At 39.0% G+C, this 15,395-nt stretch overlaps 1 protein-coding gene across 7 annotated transcripts in view; it reads right to left on the reverse strand.

The window, feature by feature from the left end:
- The window catches only part of TFAP2A (transcription factor AP-2 alpha), a 40,623-nt gene that overhangs the window by 5,652 nt on the left and 19,576 nt on the right, over positions 1-15,395 (reverse strand). For all 7 annotated transcript variants that reach the window (XM_089682174.1, XM_089682176.1, XM_089682175.1 and 4 more), the window contains exons 5-6: positions 11,938-12,056; positions 3,530-3,671 (exon numbers count right to left, since the gene is read on the reverse strand). In XM_089682174.1, coding sequence (XP_089538300.1) covers positions 3,530-3,671; positions 11,938-12,056 — 261 coding nt within the window. The remainder of the gene's footprint in view (positions 1-3,529; positions 3,672-11,937; positions 12,057-15,395) is intronic.

Below are 15,395 nucleotides of genomic sequence, written 5' to 3' on the forward strand. Positions count from 1 at the left end.
ACATATGCAGCAAAATCGCAGAAAGAAATGAGGAAATAATGGCACCGCAAGAATGTCACACATTTCTGAAAATGCTGGTAGAAATGTGCGATTCTGCCTGCGTTTTCAGAGCGACCAAATGCAGCCTAAAAGAGAACTGCTTATGTTAGTTATGACATCAATCCTCTTTTTCCTACAGTGCAGGTTAGAGAATGAAAGACAGAATTTAATCGGTTGCTTTGGGGAACTCATGCAGTTTTTCTTTCAGATAGATTCATACAAGGTTCAGAACTGACCAGAATGGTCACGTGTATGGCAATTTACATTACAGTCTACACATCTGATCCCCTCCAGTTGTATAAACTCTACAAGCCCCATAAAGAGGACTGCTGCGTTCCTCATAGTCTGCTTGAAAAGCCTCTGGGAGAATAACTAACCTATTGACATGGATAAGGACTTTCGGGACTTAAGCTAATAGTTCTTGTGGCAAAAATAGTGAGAACAAAATGCAGAGCATATGTAAAAAGTATTCCGCTGGTTGCTTCCATTCCTGGCTAGGGAGAAGTCTCTGGCTAGGAAATAGCTTGTTAATATAAAGCAGATGTTCAAGTCCTGTGGCACTTTAGCTGCTCTGCAACTACAAATCCCAGCCATGTCCCGTCAATCAGGGCAGCTAGAGAAACACAGATCAACAATACTGATAGAAAGATGGCTTGGATGAAACCGAAGCAACAGCCTTATTGGACATAGCTATCAATCAGATCCTGTGCTGGCCACACACAGTACAATCTGATTGTACAAGACAATCACCTGTAGTATGGACCCCTACCTAATGACTGTATTGTATAGGAAGCTTCTCACGCTACATAGTTGCTGCTAAATCCAAAGATGACCATACACGATTCAATCTGATTGTATAATCTCTCTACAATCTCCAAAACTATGTAATTTGAGGACAAACCTCAGCAATCCACTTCATTAATATCACATTTCTCAATGCTGATGAGAGATTTGAAGCAGATTGTACAATCAGATGGCATAGTGTATGGTCAGCTTAGAGGAGATTGTACGGGAAGGCTGCAAGATATGTGGCCATCAGGGGCGGACTGACCATTTGGAAACTCGGGCACTGCCCGAGGACCCGGGGTCAGTTGGGAGCCCCATGAGATGCCCCTGGTACCTTTTTCATAGGCTTTTTTGAGTTTGGGAAGGACACAGGGGCCCCATGATCCCCTATTGCCCGGGGGCCCCATAAATTGTCAGTCCGCCCCTGGTGGCCATCTTCAGTTATTCTCAGGCCTACATGGGCCCAAACTGATTGTCTCATGTTTATAAACCACCCAAAAAGCAATACAGTGCACTTCAATTAGCTGAATCCCATTTTCACAGGTTCTATTGGCAAGGTAATTTTTTACAATAATCCCAACACAGACCAATCACAGCACAAGCCACATCATCATCCCCTTGAAATGAATGTATTGGATCTCTAGCACTGAATATATATTATAAGTTATCCATGTACAACGGGGTAATTTGCAGCTGGGACACCAATATCTAGATATACTTTGATAAAGCATTACATTTCTGGGTAATTAGATAAGTATTTCGCCGAGGTTCTTAATCCTTTTCATGTTGGAAGCAATTTACTTCTTGCAAATGATTAACTCGAGATCCTGAAAATGTTCATTAAATTGTTTTCAGTTTAGGACAAGGGTGGGCAAACTTCGGCACTCCAGCTGTTGCTAATGCTTGCAGGCAAAAGACCTTGCTGAGTGTTCTGGGCAACAGATGACAGCCTGGGGCTGTCCATTTCAGTTGTTACTGAACTACAAGTCCAAGCAGCTCTGCTCCACATAGGATAGACATACAGTATAAGGCCTTATCTGATAGGTCATGTTAAAATGGCTATATACGATCTGCAAAAACCCATAACAACAAATCAGGCTCCTGCTAATGGTGCTCAGGTTAGTATAGAGATATAATATAAGTTCATAACTATGGGTTCCTTCATCTGAAGCTGACCACCCACATTACAATCTCATTGTACATCCTGCTTTAAGCTGGCCACACACATAACAATCTGATTGTACAATTTCCTTTAGATCTACCAAGCAGTATTAGTGCAAAGGCCTGTCTAATTGGTTATAAATTGATTGGATACCTTAAGCTGGCCATAGATGGATCAAATCTCAGCTGGTGCAGCAGGGTTTGGCTGAGATTCGATCCATCTATGGGCAGGCTGATTGTACCCAAATCGATCCATCGGTCGACTTGGGTACAACCAGTCTGTTGGATTTTTAGCATGCAATTACTGCCTGGGGCTATAGCTGCTAGGAGTAATCATTGTGTTCTCCTGGCCAGGAACGCTCCATGTGCCTCCCTCCCCCCACCACTGCTGGCAGATTACAATAGTGCAGCAGGCAGTACCAAGGCAGGGTCATCCAGTGCTCAGGGCAAGGATCCAGAATTGTGCCCCCCTCCTCCACTGCCGTAGAATGAGTGTGCCGCCCTACATTTATTCTCTTTCCCCTTGCTTTGCACCCTTTGCAGCTGCCCACCCCTTGTCCTGGCCCTGGTTGTGGGAGGCATTCCCCCATCCAGGGCCATGGATAAAGGGATACCACCAGTACTCCTATATGGGGCCCAGCCCAGCAGGGGGACCTAGGAAGCTGGGTGAATCAGATGTGGGCAGGGAGCGTGATCGGCACAGTGGAGGGGGGGGAAATTACTGGAACTGATCCCCTGTATGGCTCTCTCTGCAGCATCTGAAAGCTGGATTCTTCTCTCCCTTCTGCTGATTCTCAGCTGCTGCAAAGAGAGCCATACAGGGGATTGGTCCCAGTAATTGTCCCCCCTGCCCACCATGCCGATCACCCTCCCTGTGCACATCTGATTCACCCAGCTGCCTGGGCCCCCACAGTGCCGGCTTCCCTCCTCTCCTTCTCACCGGCAGCTGCAAGCAAACAATAGAATCCTTCAGGATGGAGAGTAGGGGAAGGGTCTGATAAATATGTCACATTAACCAGCCCTTTCCTTTCCTGAATGAACACAATGAGTGATCAGTAGTGATCACTCAATGTGTTCATTCATAACTGAAGCATAGTAAACTGTTTTGTTTTTTTTTAAGGGGGTCCTGTCAGGTTGGCTGTATGGAGCTCCGGGGTGGAAGGAAAGAAAATCAATTCATCTATTGCTTGCCTTAGGTAGGTACTCAGATTAAATAGTTTTGGTAGATCTAAAGTTGATTGCACAGAAATTCTATGGTCAGATTATAACATGTATGGTGACCAGTAAGTATGTAATGAAAGGGCTTGCCTGTTTGGATACAAATTGATTGGATAGCTCAGGTAAATCCTCATATAACAAGTTTTGGTAGATCTGAAGTTGATTATACAGAGCTTCTCTGGTCATATTCTAACATATATGGTGACCTTTACACAAGGTCATTGCACTGTAGGTACCCACATTAAATATTCCAAGTTCTTTAGCTTTAATGCTCCTAACAGCCCAGCACATAGTAACATCAGTGAAAGAATAAAATCAGACCTACTTTGTGGCTAGTAGCATGTTTTTTCTGGTCACTTGCTCGTTTGGATCAGAGTGTTGCCGGTTGACATACTCAGCTACAGCTTTGGCAGGAAATTCTGTTTCACAGACATACCCAAAATCTCGGGCTAGATGTACAGCTTCACCTTCAGGGTAAAGAGAGATCTAGATTTAATCAGGGAAGGGGACACTGGAAACATTAACACGTACAGGTGATGAGACTTTACAGTGGAACATATGCATAGAAGTAGGTCAATAGAAAACATATTCATTCATAAAACATAGTAACGCCAATACTAATACCAATAACATAAACACAAGGCTCAATTCACAAAGTCATACACTATACAATCAGATTGTACAAGCTCTGTACTTTGGATTTACGAAAGATATGGGGTTGATTCAGGGGTGGACTGACAACTCATAGGGCCCCTGGGCAATAGGGGATCATGGGGCCCCTGTATCCTTGCCCAAACTCAAAAAAGCCTATGAAAAAGGTACCAGGGGCATCTCATGGGGCACCCTACTGACCTTGGGCCCTCGGGCAGTGCCCAAGTTTCCAAATGGTCAGTCCGCCCCTGGGTTGATTTAGTAAAGGCAAATAGACTGTGCACTGTGCAAGTGTAGTTGCACTTTGCAAATGCAGTTGTTCCAGAGCTTAATACATGAGGAAAGCTTCACAAAGAATACCCAATTGTATGTAAGGAAAGTAAAAAAAAAAACACTTTTGCTTGCACATGATTGGATGATGGAAGTCAGCAGAGCTTCCCCTCATTTGCTGTGAAGTAACTGCACTTGCACAGTGCACAGTCTATTTGCCTTTACTAAATCAACCACTATGTAATATACAATCCATTCAATTAATATCAAATCAGGCAGGCCTTTGTACTACATAGCTGAGAGTAGATACAATCAGATTGTATATTGTATGGTCAGCCTAACACACCAGGATAGGGATATTTATTTAAAAACAAAGTGACAGCTATGTTCTGAAGAATGCAATAAGATTTGGAATTAGAATCACATGGCTAAAATAAAGATCTAAAGATCCTAATGTAAAGCTTAGGGAACTGAGCAAGCTAATAATTATATCAGGGAAAAACCCAGGATAAGGATATTTATTTAAAAAAGTGACAGTTGTGTTTAGATGGGTGCAGTGAGGTTTGAAAATTGGAGTCATATGGCTATAATAAAGATCTTTATCCTTATGTTAAAGCTAATAATGATATCAGTGTAATTCATTTTAGCCAACATCATCAATCTTACCCAATCATTTCATCTATGGAACTAATCTTTTCTATAATCTCATCAATCGGGGTAACTTTATTATACTGTCCTTACCTAATAATACCATCTATATAGATAATCAAGTGAAATCTCCAGGACAGGTCATGGAAACTTGTGAAATATTTACATGTTACAGTTGAATTGATGTTATCATGTAATAGCGGCTGGCCCCCAGGAAGACATAAGGAAGACTTTGCCATGTGGCCTACCCTCTGCTGACCGACTCTGCTGTAATGTTTTAATGAAACAAATGTGTACATTAAAAGTCTCGATTCCAAAAGCAGCCCAGTACAAGGAAGTCAAAGCTGCTCACAACTGACATTCTTTAACTCCACCGTTTACAACGAATGATCTTTTTTTATATATCCTGAACGATTAGCTAAGAGAGATTTGGGGTCAGTGCACGCAGTCTGTCTGTTTTGTTGATTTTCAAATCTTTTGGTTTTAATTTCCTGAAGCAGTTGGATTTTACTGCAGGGTTTCCTGCCATTAGCTGCACTCCGGAAGAACGCATGCGCCAATTAGCGCTTCAAAGCACAAGGCGGCCAAGCTTGTTTCCAGGAAGATGGAGCAGATCATCAGACACTGGCTCCTCACTTCAGGACACCAGACACACCGTTCACATCACACACACACCATATAAGCAGCACCAGGCACCTGGAAATATGCTGTAACAATGGAACATACCATTGTGCCATAAACAGTGAGATTAGTGGAAGTGAGAATATTAGAATTAGGTGATGGGAGAGAATAGAGAAGAAAACTGGTACATTCACATATACACTGTATTAGAAGGACCATAGCAATACATGGCAGATGGAAATATACTGCATAATACAATTGTGCCATAAACAGTATGCTATGACAGCACATACAGAAATACAGAAAACAGTATGCTATGACAGCACATGCAAAAATACAGAAAACAGTATGCTATTACAGCACAAACAGAAATACATGTAATTAGGTCATAGTTATGGAAGAGAATACTAGAGAAAACTACACACAAACACACACACACTATATAAGCAGGGGCCCAAACAGTATATGTAATGCATATCACAGTATATAACAATATGCATTATAATGCAACATATCATTGTGCCATATACACTAGGATTGCTAAGTGAGAGAATTAGAGTGAGGAGATAGGAGAGAATAGAGGAGAATACTGGTACATACTCACACCATTAAAGAAGGACTATTGCAGTACAGTGCACATTGAAATACATTTTCTAATCATGCTTTAAACTGTATGTTCAGTAGTATGTATAGTATTATATGTAAGTGTAAGAATCAGGATAATAAATGAGAGATAATAGGAGATAAAACTAGTACACAAACACACACTCACAGTATATAGGCAGGGACAAAGCAATACACCTGCACAAATACAAATATACAATGCAGCATACAATCATGACATAAACAGTCTGTACAGTATTGCATGTAAGTGTAAGAACTAGGATATGATGATGGGAGAAAATAGTAGAGAAATCTAGTATACAAGCACACACTCACACAATATAGCAGGGACAAAGCAGTACACCTGCAAATACAAATATATGATGCAGTATACAATTATGCCATAAACAGTCTGTACAGTAATACATGTAAGTGTAAGAATTAGGATATGGCGATAGGAAAAATAGTAGAGAAAACTAGTATACACACACAAATTATATAGAGGCATGGCCATAGCACTGTACATGGAAATACAATATATAATGAGGCATACATTCATGTCATAAACAGTCTATACAGTATTCCATGTATATGCAGGAATTAGGATATGGTCTTGGGAGAGAATAGTAGAGAAAACTAGTACGCACACGCACACACACACACAGTAAGTGGCGATGGGAAAAAATAGTGGAGGAAACTAGTATACACACACAAATTATATAGAGGCAGGGCCATAACACTGTACATGGAAATACAATATATAATGAGGCATACAGTCGTGTCATAAACAATCAGTATTCCATGTATGTGCAGGAATTAGGATATGGTCTTGAGAGAGAATAGTAGAGAAAACTAGTACACACACACACACACTAAGTGGGCAGGACCATAACAGTGCACTTTATAGTATACTATATAATCCAGCATACGATCAGGCTATAAACAATCTATACCAGGGGCGGACTGACAACTCATGGGGCCCCCGGGCAATAGGGGATCATGGGGCCCCAGTGTTCTTGCCCAAACTCAAAAAAGCCTATGAAAAAGGTACCAGGGGCATTTCATGGGGCCCCCTACTGACCCCGGGCCCTCGGACAGTGCCCAAGTTTCCAAATGGTCAGTCCACCCCTGGTCTATACAGTATTACAAGTGTAGAAATCAGGATATGGTGATGAGAGAGAGTAGCAGAGAAAACTAGTACACACACACACACTAAGTGGGCAGTACCATAACAGGGCACCTTACAATATAATGTAATATATAATGCAGCATACATTCATGCCATGAGCAGTCTATACAATATTACAAGTAAGTGTAAAAATTAGGATATGGTGATAGGAAAGAATAGTAAAGAAAACTAGCACACACACATACACTAAGTGGGCAGTACCATAACAGTGCACCTTTTAATACAATATATAATCCAGCATTCAATCATGCCATAAACAGTCAATACAGTATTACAAGTAAGTGTAGAAATTAGGATATGGTGATAGGAGAGAATAGTAGAGAAAACTAGTACACACACAAACATACACACACGCAATATATGGCTAGGCCATAACAGTACACTTTATAATATATTATATAAGTCAGCATAAAACTGTGTTGTAAACAGTAAAATGACTTTAGAAGCAAGAATTAGGATATTGTACCGGGGAGAAAAGCACACAAAACTAGTACACACATCTAATCAGGACCATTACAGTATGGGCAGCTGGAAATAAACTATACGATTGTTCCACAAAACGCTGAATTAGAATATGGCGATGGGGAGAATACCAGAGAAAACAGGTACAAATACTGTAATTATACACTTTAAGCATGGGCTTGGAACCTGACTGATGCAATGTTGCTGTGCAGTCTATTATGTAAATGTGTTGTTATATAACTTTGCTTTGTAGCCCTATATTTGTTCCTTGACTTTAAGGCCTCATGCAGCCAGAAACTGAAAATCTGAAGACATGCATTTTATACACTTACATGTATGCATAGATGAAAAAAGTGCATTCTGGTATTGGAGAAAAAAAAAAGCAGCAAGATATAGAAGTACAATTTTATGCTTTTTATAATATATCTAAAGGCATTTAACTGATTATTACACAGGAACTGTTGTTCCAGGAAAACCTTCCCTATAGGACCATTAAAATTCTTACAGCCAAGTATATTTATATGTATATATGCGTTTTAACACATTAACTTTTTTATTTATATATATATGAGTTAATTGTGGAAAACTGGACAAGAAGCTGCATTTACATCAGTCATGTCAAAGATTTTTTTTTTTCAATCTGCTGGTATTTAAATTGAACATAATATCAATTTGTTTGCTAAGTGTACTTTGGATTGTAAGCTCCTTGAGGGCAGGGACTGATGTGAATGTACAATATGTGAAGAACTGTGTAAACTGCTGGTGCTATACAAACACCAGTCATAATGATATTAATAAGTGGCCATTGAGTTTGATAAATGAATGAGGAAACTGATTTAAGGGAGTTGAGGATCTCTACTCAAAAACAAAGTGAGAATATACTTCTGTTATCCAATCATATGAAAAGAACATTGCTGTTGACATTGAATACCCAATCATGTGCAGATGCTTTTCACATGATTGGATCATTGTAATAACTATTCACACAGTTTTTGAGTGAAGATTCTCAACTCATTTAGTAAATCAGTCCAAATGTCTTCACTTTCAGAAAAAACACTGCTGGTGGAAAATACAACTGGTTTCTATATTTAAAGCTTTAATGAAAGCTATTCATGTCTTACAAGTTTCAAAAACTTTCTAATATTTACAGATGGATGTTTTTAAAACCTCTTTAGAAACTCAAACTTTTTGAGTGAAGATTTTCAACTCATTTAGTAATTCAGTCCAAATGTCTTCACCTTCAGAATAAGTACACTGTTGGTGGAAAATATAACTGGTTTCTATATTTAAAGCTTTAATGAAAGCTATTCATGTTTTACAAGTTTAAAAAACTTTCTAATATTTACAGATGGATGTTTTTAAAACTTCTTTAGAAACCCCAACTTTTTGAGTGAAGATTCTCAACTCATTTAGTAAATCAGTATAGATGTCGTCACCTTCAGAAAAAGAACACAGCTGGTGGAAAATACAACTGGTTTCGATATTTAAAGCTGTAACGAAAGCTATTCTTTGCCTTACAAGTTCCAAAAACTTTCTAATATTTACGGATGGATGTTTTTAAAACCTCTTTAGAAACCCCAACTTTTTGAGTGAAGATTCTCAACTCAAGTAATAACTCAGTCCAAATGTCTTCACCTTCAGAAAAAGAACACTGTTGGTGAAAAATACAACTGATTTCTATATTTAAAGCTTTAATGAAAGCTATTCTTGTCTTAGAAGTTCCAAAAACCTTCTAATATTTACGGATGGATGTTTTTAAAACTTCTTTAGAAACCCCAACTTTTTGAGTGAAGATTCTCAACTCAAGTAGTAACTCAGTCCAAATATATTCACCTTCAGAAAAAGAACACTGTTGGTGAAAAATACAACTGGTTTCTATATTTAAAGCTTTAATGAAAGCTATTCATGTCTTACAAGTTTCAAAAACTTTCTAAAATTTACGGATGGATGTTTTTAAAACTTCTTTAGAAACCCCAACTTTTTGAGTGAAGATTCTCAACTCATTTAGTAATTCAATCCAAATGTCTTCACCTTCAGAATAAGTCCACTGTTGGTGGAAAATACAACTGGTTTCTATATTTAAAGCTGTAACGAAAGCTATTCTTGTCTTACAAGTTCCAAAAACTTTCTAATATTTACGGATGGATGTTTTTAAAACCTCTTTAGAAACCCCAACTTTCTGAGTGAAGATTCTCAACTCAAGTAATAACTCAGTCCAAATGTCTTCACCTTCAGAAAAAGAACACTGTTTGTGAAAAATACAACTGGTTTCTATATTTAAAGCTTTAACGAAAGCTATTCTTGTCTTACAAGTTCCAAAAACTTTCTAATATTTATGGATGAATGTTTTTAAAACTTCTTTAGAAACCCCAACTTTCGTAGTATGTTTAGTGACCCTCTAATTGGTGGGATAACTGTTTATAAAGCTGGCACAAATCAGCACCAGATGGACACAATAAAAGCTAATGCATCCTTTTCTTCTAGAGTTAAGGACCTCTTTCTTTTCACACTGACCGGTGTAGGTTGGAGACAGAGCTGGTGCATTTGGCTATAATGTATACAAGTGTCCTTTAGACTGGAAGGTAAATGCATAAATGAGAAGCAGCAGTGAGAGGCTGTCAGATCTGTGCAGGATAATGTTCCCCTCTGGCATAGGTCAAGCATCCCCAAAGTCATTCAGGAAGTGCTGGTCAGGCACTCCTCCAATGGCAGCCCAGACCGAAATTATTTAGTACATTGTTTAGAGTGGAAACAACTTTCGGCTTAGGTATTTAACTATTATCACATTGCAGTGGCTTTCAGAAAAATCTCTTGATAACATTAAATGAAGCCAAACAACAGCCATTAGAAGAATGTTGCTACTGCTAAATGGAGATCTTGAAGGGGAGCTAGAACAGTTTAGAGACAATCACTTGTCCTCTATTTGTTTGTTTTTTTCATATTTAAACATTTACATCTTTTTATTAAAAAAATTATTTTACAAATAAACTTTTCAAAAAATGTCCCTAAAACTGTTTTTAGAAAGCATTGTGAGGCTTGTGCACTGTGTGCAGATCCGTATTCAAAAATGGAAACATCTGCATCTGAGGAGAGGCATTTTATCTGCTTGGAGTGTAAACGCATGTACGCACGCATGCATAGATTCAGTAAGAGAGCATGGAAACACAATTTTAGGTTTTTTACTGGTCATTTATGCAGGTACTTTTGTTCCAATAAAACCCTTGCCTATGTTTATTTATTTCAGGTACTTATGTAGTGCTGTCAATTTACGCAGCGCTTTACATATATATTGTACATTCACATCAGCCCCTAACCCTCTAGGGGTGTACAATCTAAGTTCCCTAACTTACATTCATACATACACATATTAGGATCCAAATAACCTAACAGCATGTCTTTGGAGTGTGGGAGGAAATTGGAGTACCCAGAGGAAACCCACACAGGCACAGGGAGAACATGTAAACTCCAGGCAGCTAATGCCGTAGTTGGGATGCAAACCAACGTATCCTGGTACTGCCAGGCAGAAGTGCCAACCATTTAGCCACTGTGCTGCCCAAATGATCAGTAAAAATTGTATGACCATGTCAGGGGCGGACTGACAACTCATGGGGCCCCCGGGCAATAGGGGATCATGGGACCCCTGTGTCCTTGCCCAAACTCAAAAAAGCCTATGAAAAAGGTACCAGGGGCATCTTATGGGGCCCCTAATGACCCAGGGCCCTCGGGCAGTGCCCGAGTTTCCAAATGGTCAGTCCGCCCCTGGACCATGTACATGTAGCCTAAAGAGACAGCAGAGCATTTGTTGTTTCCTTTCAGTCGCTCTGTCTCTAACTGAACTCTGTAAGGATCTGTAAACAGCAGAAGAGGGGAGTGTGGGTCACTCCTTATAACTCTTTCAGCTGTGTGTGCCATATAAGTTCCAGCTACTACGCTAATTATTTACTTAACAAACAACTAGAACAGTTCATTTTCAATTGCATTTTGAATCCTTAATAAGTAAAAAAAGATATAAACATGAACACTACACATTACACATTATTAAAACATTAGATGTTAATGTTAATGAGGCTGCAGTATCTGCTAGAACAGAGAATAGAGGGCTGGATTCATATTGTTTTAATAAACTGCCTGCAAAAGTGTGTAAGATGTAAACAAGAGAACCCAAAGCTGGTGAGTTTCCACTGCAGATTACTCAGCAATGTTCAGTTAGGAAACAAAAGTGACTTGTGCATTGCCTCAGCCTACTCTACATAACACTTGTCATGACAGATTCTTTTACGGTTACTTACCCTCCACTAGAGATGTGAGTAAAGTAACATTAGCAGCTTTACGTCTTCCAGCTGGAAGGTTTAATCCTATTTTGTCTAACTTTTCTCTCAACGACCTGCCACCATTTTTGGATTTCGCCCTGTGCAGATAGAAACAAAAGATTAGGCAGAGAAATAAATGCAACAATCAAGACATCCAGCTACAATCAACCCAATGCTCTGCAGGATGGTTGGTTTAGACTGGCTACTGCAATGCAGTCCAACTGCTTTTTATTTTGGATGTAACCAAGTACACACAAGGGTTGATTTACTAACATTGGAGAGTGCAAAATCTGGTGCTGCTCTGCATGATAGCCAATCTGCTTCTAACCTCAGGTTGTTCAATTTAAAAAAAAAAGACCAAAAAAAACTGGAAGCTGATTGGTTTCTGTGCAGAGCTGCACCAGATTTTGCACTCTCCAGTTTTTGTAACTCAACCCCACAGATTCAAGTGAGTTTTCATCCACCTGAAAAAGCAAGTGAGATATGCTGAGTCTGGAAAATGATAGAGCAAAATGAATATAACAACCAATTAGACCTTTTTTTGGTGGCTATGGGCAGCGGGTTCACTTTTGTCCCAGTTTTTTGTTACACAGATTGAAAAATCAAAAAGTCTATCTAACCAATAGAAAAAAAATGAATTATTAATTAATTAATTAAAAACTTTCCCTTATACCAACAGTTAATCTAGTGGAAGAAAGAAAAAAGTCCAATTTACCCCAACAGGGGAAAGAAAATTCCTTCCTGTTCCATTAAGGCAGGGGTCTCCAAAATTTCTAAGCAAAGGGCCAGTTTACAGTCCTTCAGCCTTTGAGGGGGGGGGGGGGGAGATTGTGGCCAGTGGGAATAAAAAATGCCCTGGCATCAGTGGGAGTAAACAATGCCCCATCATTGGTTTTAATGGGAGGAAGAAGGCCTCATTGTTGGTATCAATGGGAAGAATAATGCCATCGCTAATGTCAGTGGGAGAGATGGTGTTCCATTATTGGTGTCAGTTGGTGTAATAGTGCCCCAAGGGCCAGATAAAGGCAAGCAAAGAGCCACATCTGGCCCCCGGGCTGCAGTTTGGAGATCACTGCCCTAAGGGATCAACAGTCTTTGGTGTTAGTACCTATTAATGTTAATAGCCAGTTATATTCTGTGCACTTAGGAAAATATTCAGCTTTTCTTAAAACATTCAACTGGGCTAGCTAGATCTAGTTGTCTAGTCCGCATTTTCACAGCTCTCACTGAAAAGAAGTCTTTCCCTAGGCAGAGGTTAAACCTCTCTTCCTCCAGACACAAAGAGTGCCCCTTTTCCTTTGCGATGACCTCAAAATGAATAAATGACCTCTCTTTGCAGATATACATTCCTGCTGAGGTGTAGTTTATATGAACATCACAACAATTCATTAAACTCATGCATACAGTTAGCATTATAATTATGCAATACTATGTTGCTATACAAAATAAATCTTATAGATATAGTAGTACCTACTAGTGAAGATTAAGTGCTTTTCAGTATCCAAATGCCCTCTCTTCTATAGCTGTTCCTATGTATATCTGATGTGCACACCCTACACCCAACCTTCCATCTTCCTAGGACTGAATGTGAGCACAAGGGTGTCATGTGGCTCCTCCTCTACTCCTTCAACACAGAAAACTTTCAGATAGGTTGCAAGATGCTATGGCAGAATCTAATTGGTGTGCTGGGAAGAGGAATGTGTTGACATGGCTGCAGCCCAAGATCATCATTGCTCCAAAAAAAAAAGTGACCTATCCTGACCCAGAGAAATGAAGCCTCCTCTCACATTCTCATTCATGTAATTTACAGAAACATATGAATGGCTTCATAGTTATTGGGTGTAGACACAGAAAATGGCATTAGGCTCAGTGTCTAGGACATCTCTAAAGGGCATCAGAGGAATCAGATTACTTTAGAGGAAAAGAAACCAAAGACTTATAGAAGTAAGAAAAAAAAGACTCAAAGTACAAAAAATCCTATATTACCCAGGTAGCATTCTCAGGTACAAATACACTGTAAGGAACCATTGCCTGTTGGTAGCATTAATAGGGCCAGGTGTCATTCATTCTGACTTGCAGCTAATCACGAATCTAATTACATGCAAAATGAGTTCTGTCCATATCAGAACGAAGTCATTTAAGAACGCATTAATGTGGCATAACTGTGAAAGGGATACTGTAATTACAAGTGATGAAATGATTGCCTATATTCCATAATGCATAAATGGAGCACAAAGTTACTAATAACACACCATCATGTACCAATGTAACTGAAGCCACAGCAATACACTGAAAGCACCTACATACAGGAGCCACAATTTGCCAATATACCTGATCAGGAAATCAATGATCAAATTAGAGGATAGCTATTTAAATTGGAATAATGAGGTTCAAACATCTTTCCAATACAGATATAATATTTCAGTATTAATGACAATTAGAAATACATATTTTCATACAATTACTGATAGTTTATTACCAATCAATTGAATATTATAAGGATATTAATTCAATAGTAACATTTAAATGATCATAACTATGTGCCAATATGTGATTGTTAGCTTTTTTAAATTGCAATAGCTATTCTCTATATTACTTCAAATCAATAATTTCATAGAAATAAATAGGTGAGTTATCAAGGCAAGCCAGCTTTATATCAGCCTGGGAAAGTTTTTTTTATTACTTTGACTTTTAGGACCTAGTATTATTAATGGGATTTTAATATTTTCAAGGTGGATTGGGCTAGCATAAATAGTAAATAACTGACAGAGTGTTGTGTGACTTCTATGTGTTCTCCAATGTATGGTGTACACAGTTTCTGAAAGATGTAAAAAAACCTCTATTTAGTCTCCCAGTTTGTGAAATCATAGTACTTAAATTACCCAATTCTGTGTGTTTCTCTTAGAATGGTAGCTTTGCTCTTGTTTGTGGACTCAGGTTCAAGTGTCATATCCCTTCCCAAAATCTTTACCACTCCAAGACACAAAATTATAGATTAATGGAGACAAATATTTTCCTAACCTGGTCCATTAATTGCTTTCCTCTCTATAAGGCAATCAGCATATTTGTAGGCTGTATCTCCTCCCATGTGTTCCCTCTCTGTCCTTACATGCACATCCAGCTGCAGCCTGACACAGAATTAACCTGAATCCATGTACAATCCCTAATAGTAAACAGGCTGGCCAAGGCTCACTTACTCTATGATATAGCATGGGACTGCAGCCTATCAGTATGCTGGCTGGGGCCCCTGACTAGAGGTGAATTTTATTTATTGGGAAATAAAATCATTACATCATCAGTCCTAGAGATTGCACACTTCAATTTCTGTAGGGCTCTAACCTTCCAAGAAATGTTCAAAAGGCATTCAAACATAAAAAGTGTCTGACTTCTCAATATATGGAGAGAGTTTCATTATATTACAAATTATTGGTAAATAT

Source organism: Staurois parvus, unplaced genomic scaffold, assembly GCF_062004578.1.
Source record: "Staurois parvus isolate SC_StPar_1 unplaced genomic scaffold, SC_StPar_1.0 ptg000287l, whole genome shotgun sequence".
Classification (NCBI taxonomy): domain Eukaryota; kingdom Metazoa; phylum Chordata; class Amphibia; order Anura; family Ranidae; genus Staurois; species Staurois parvus.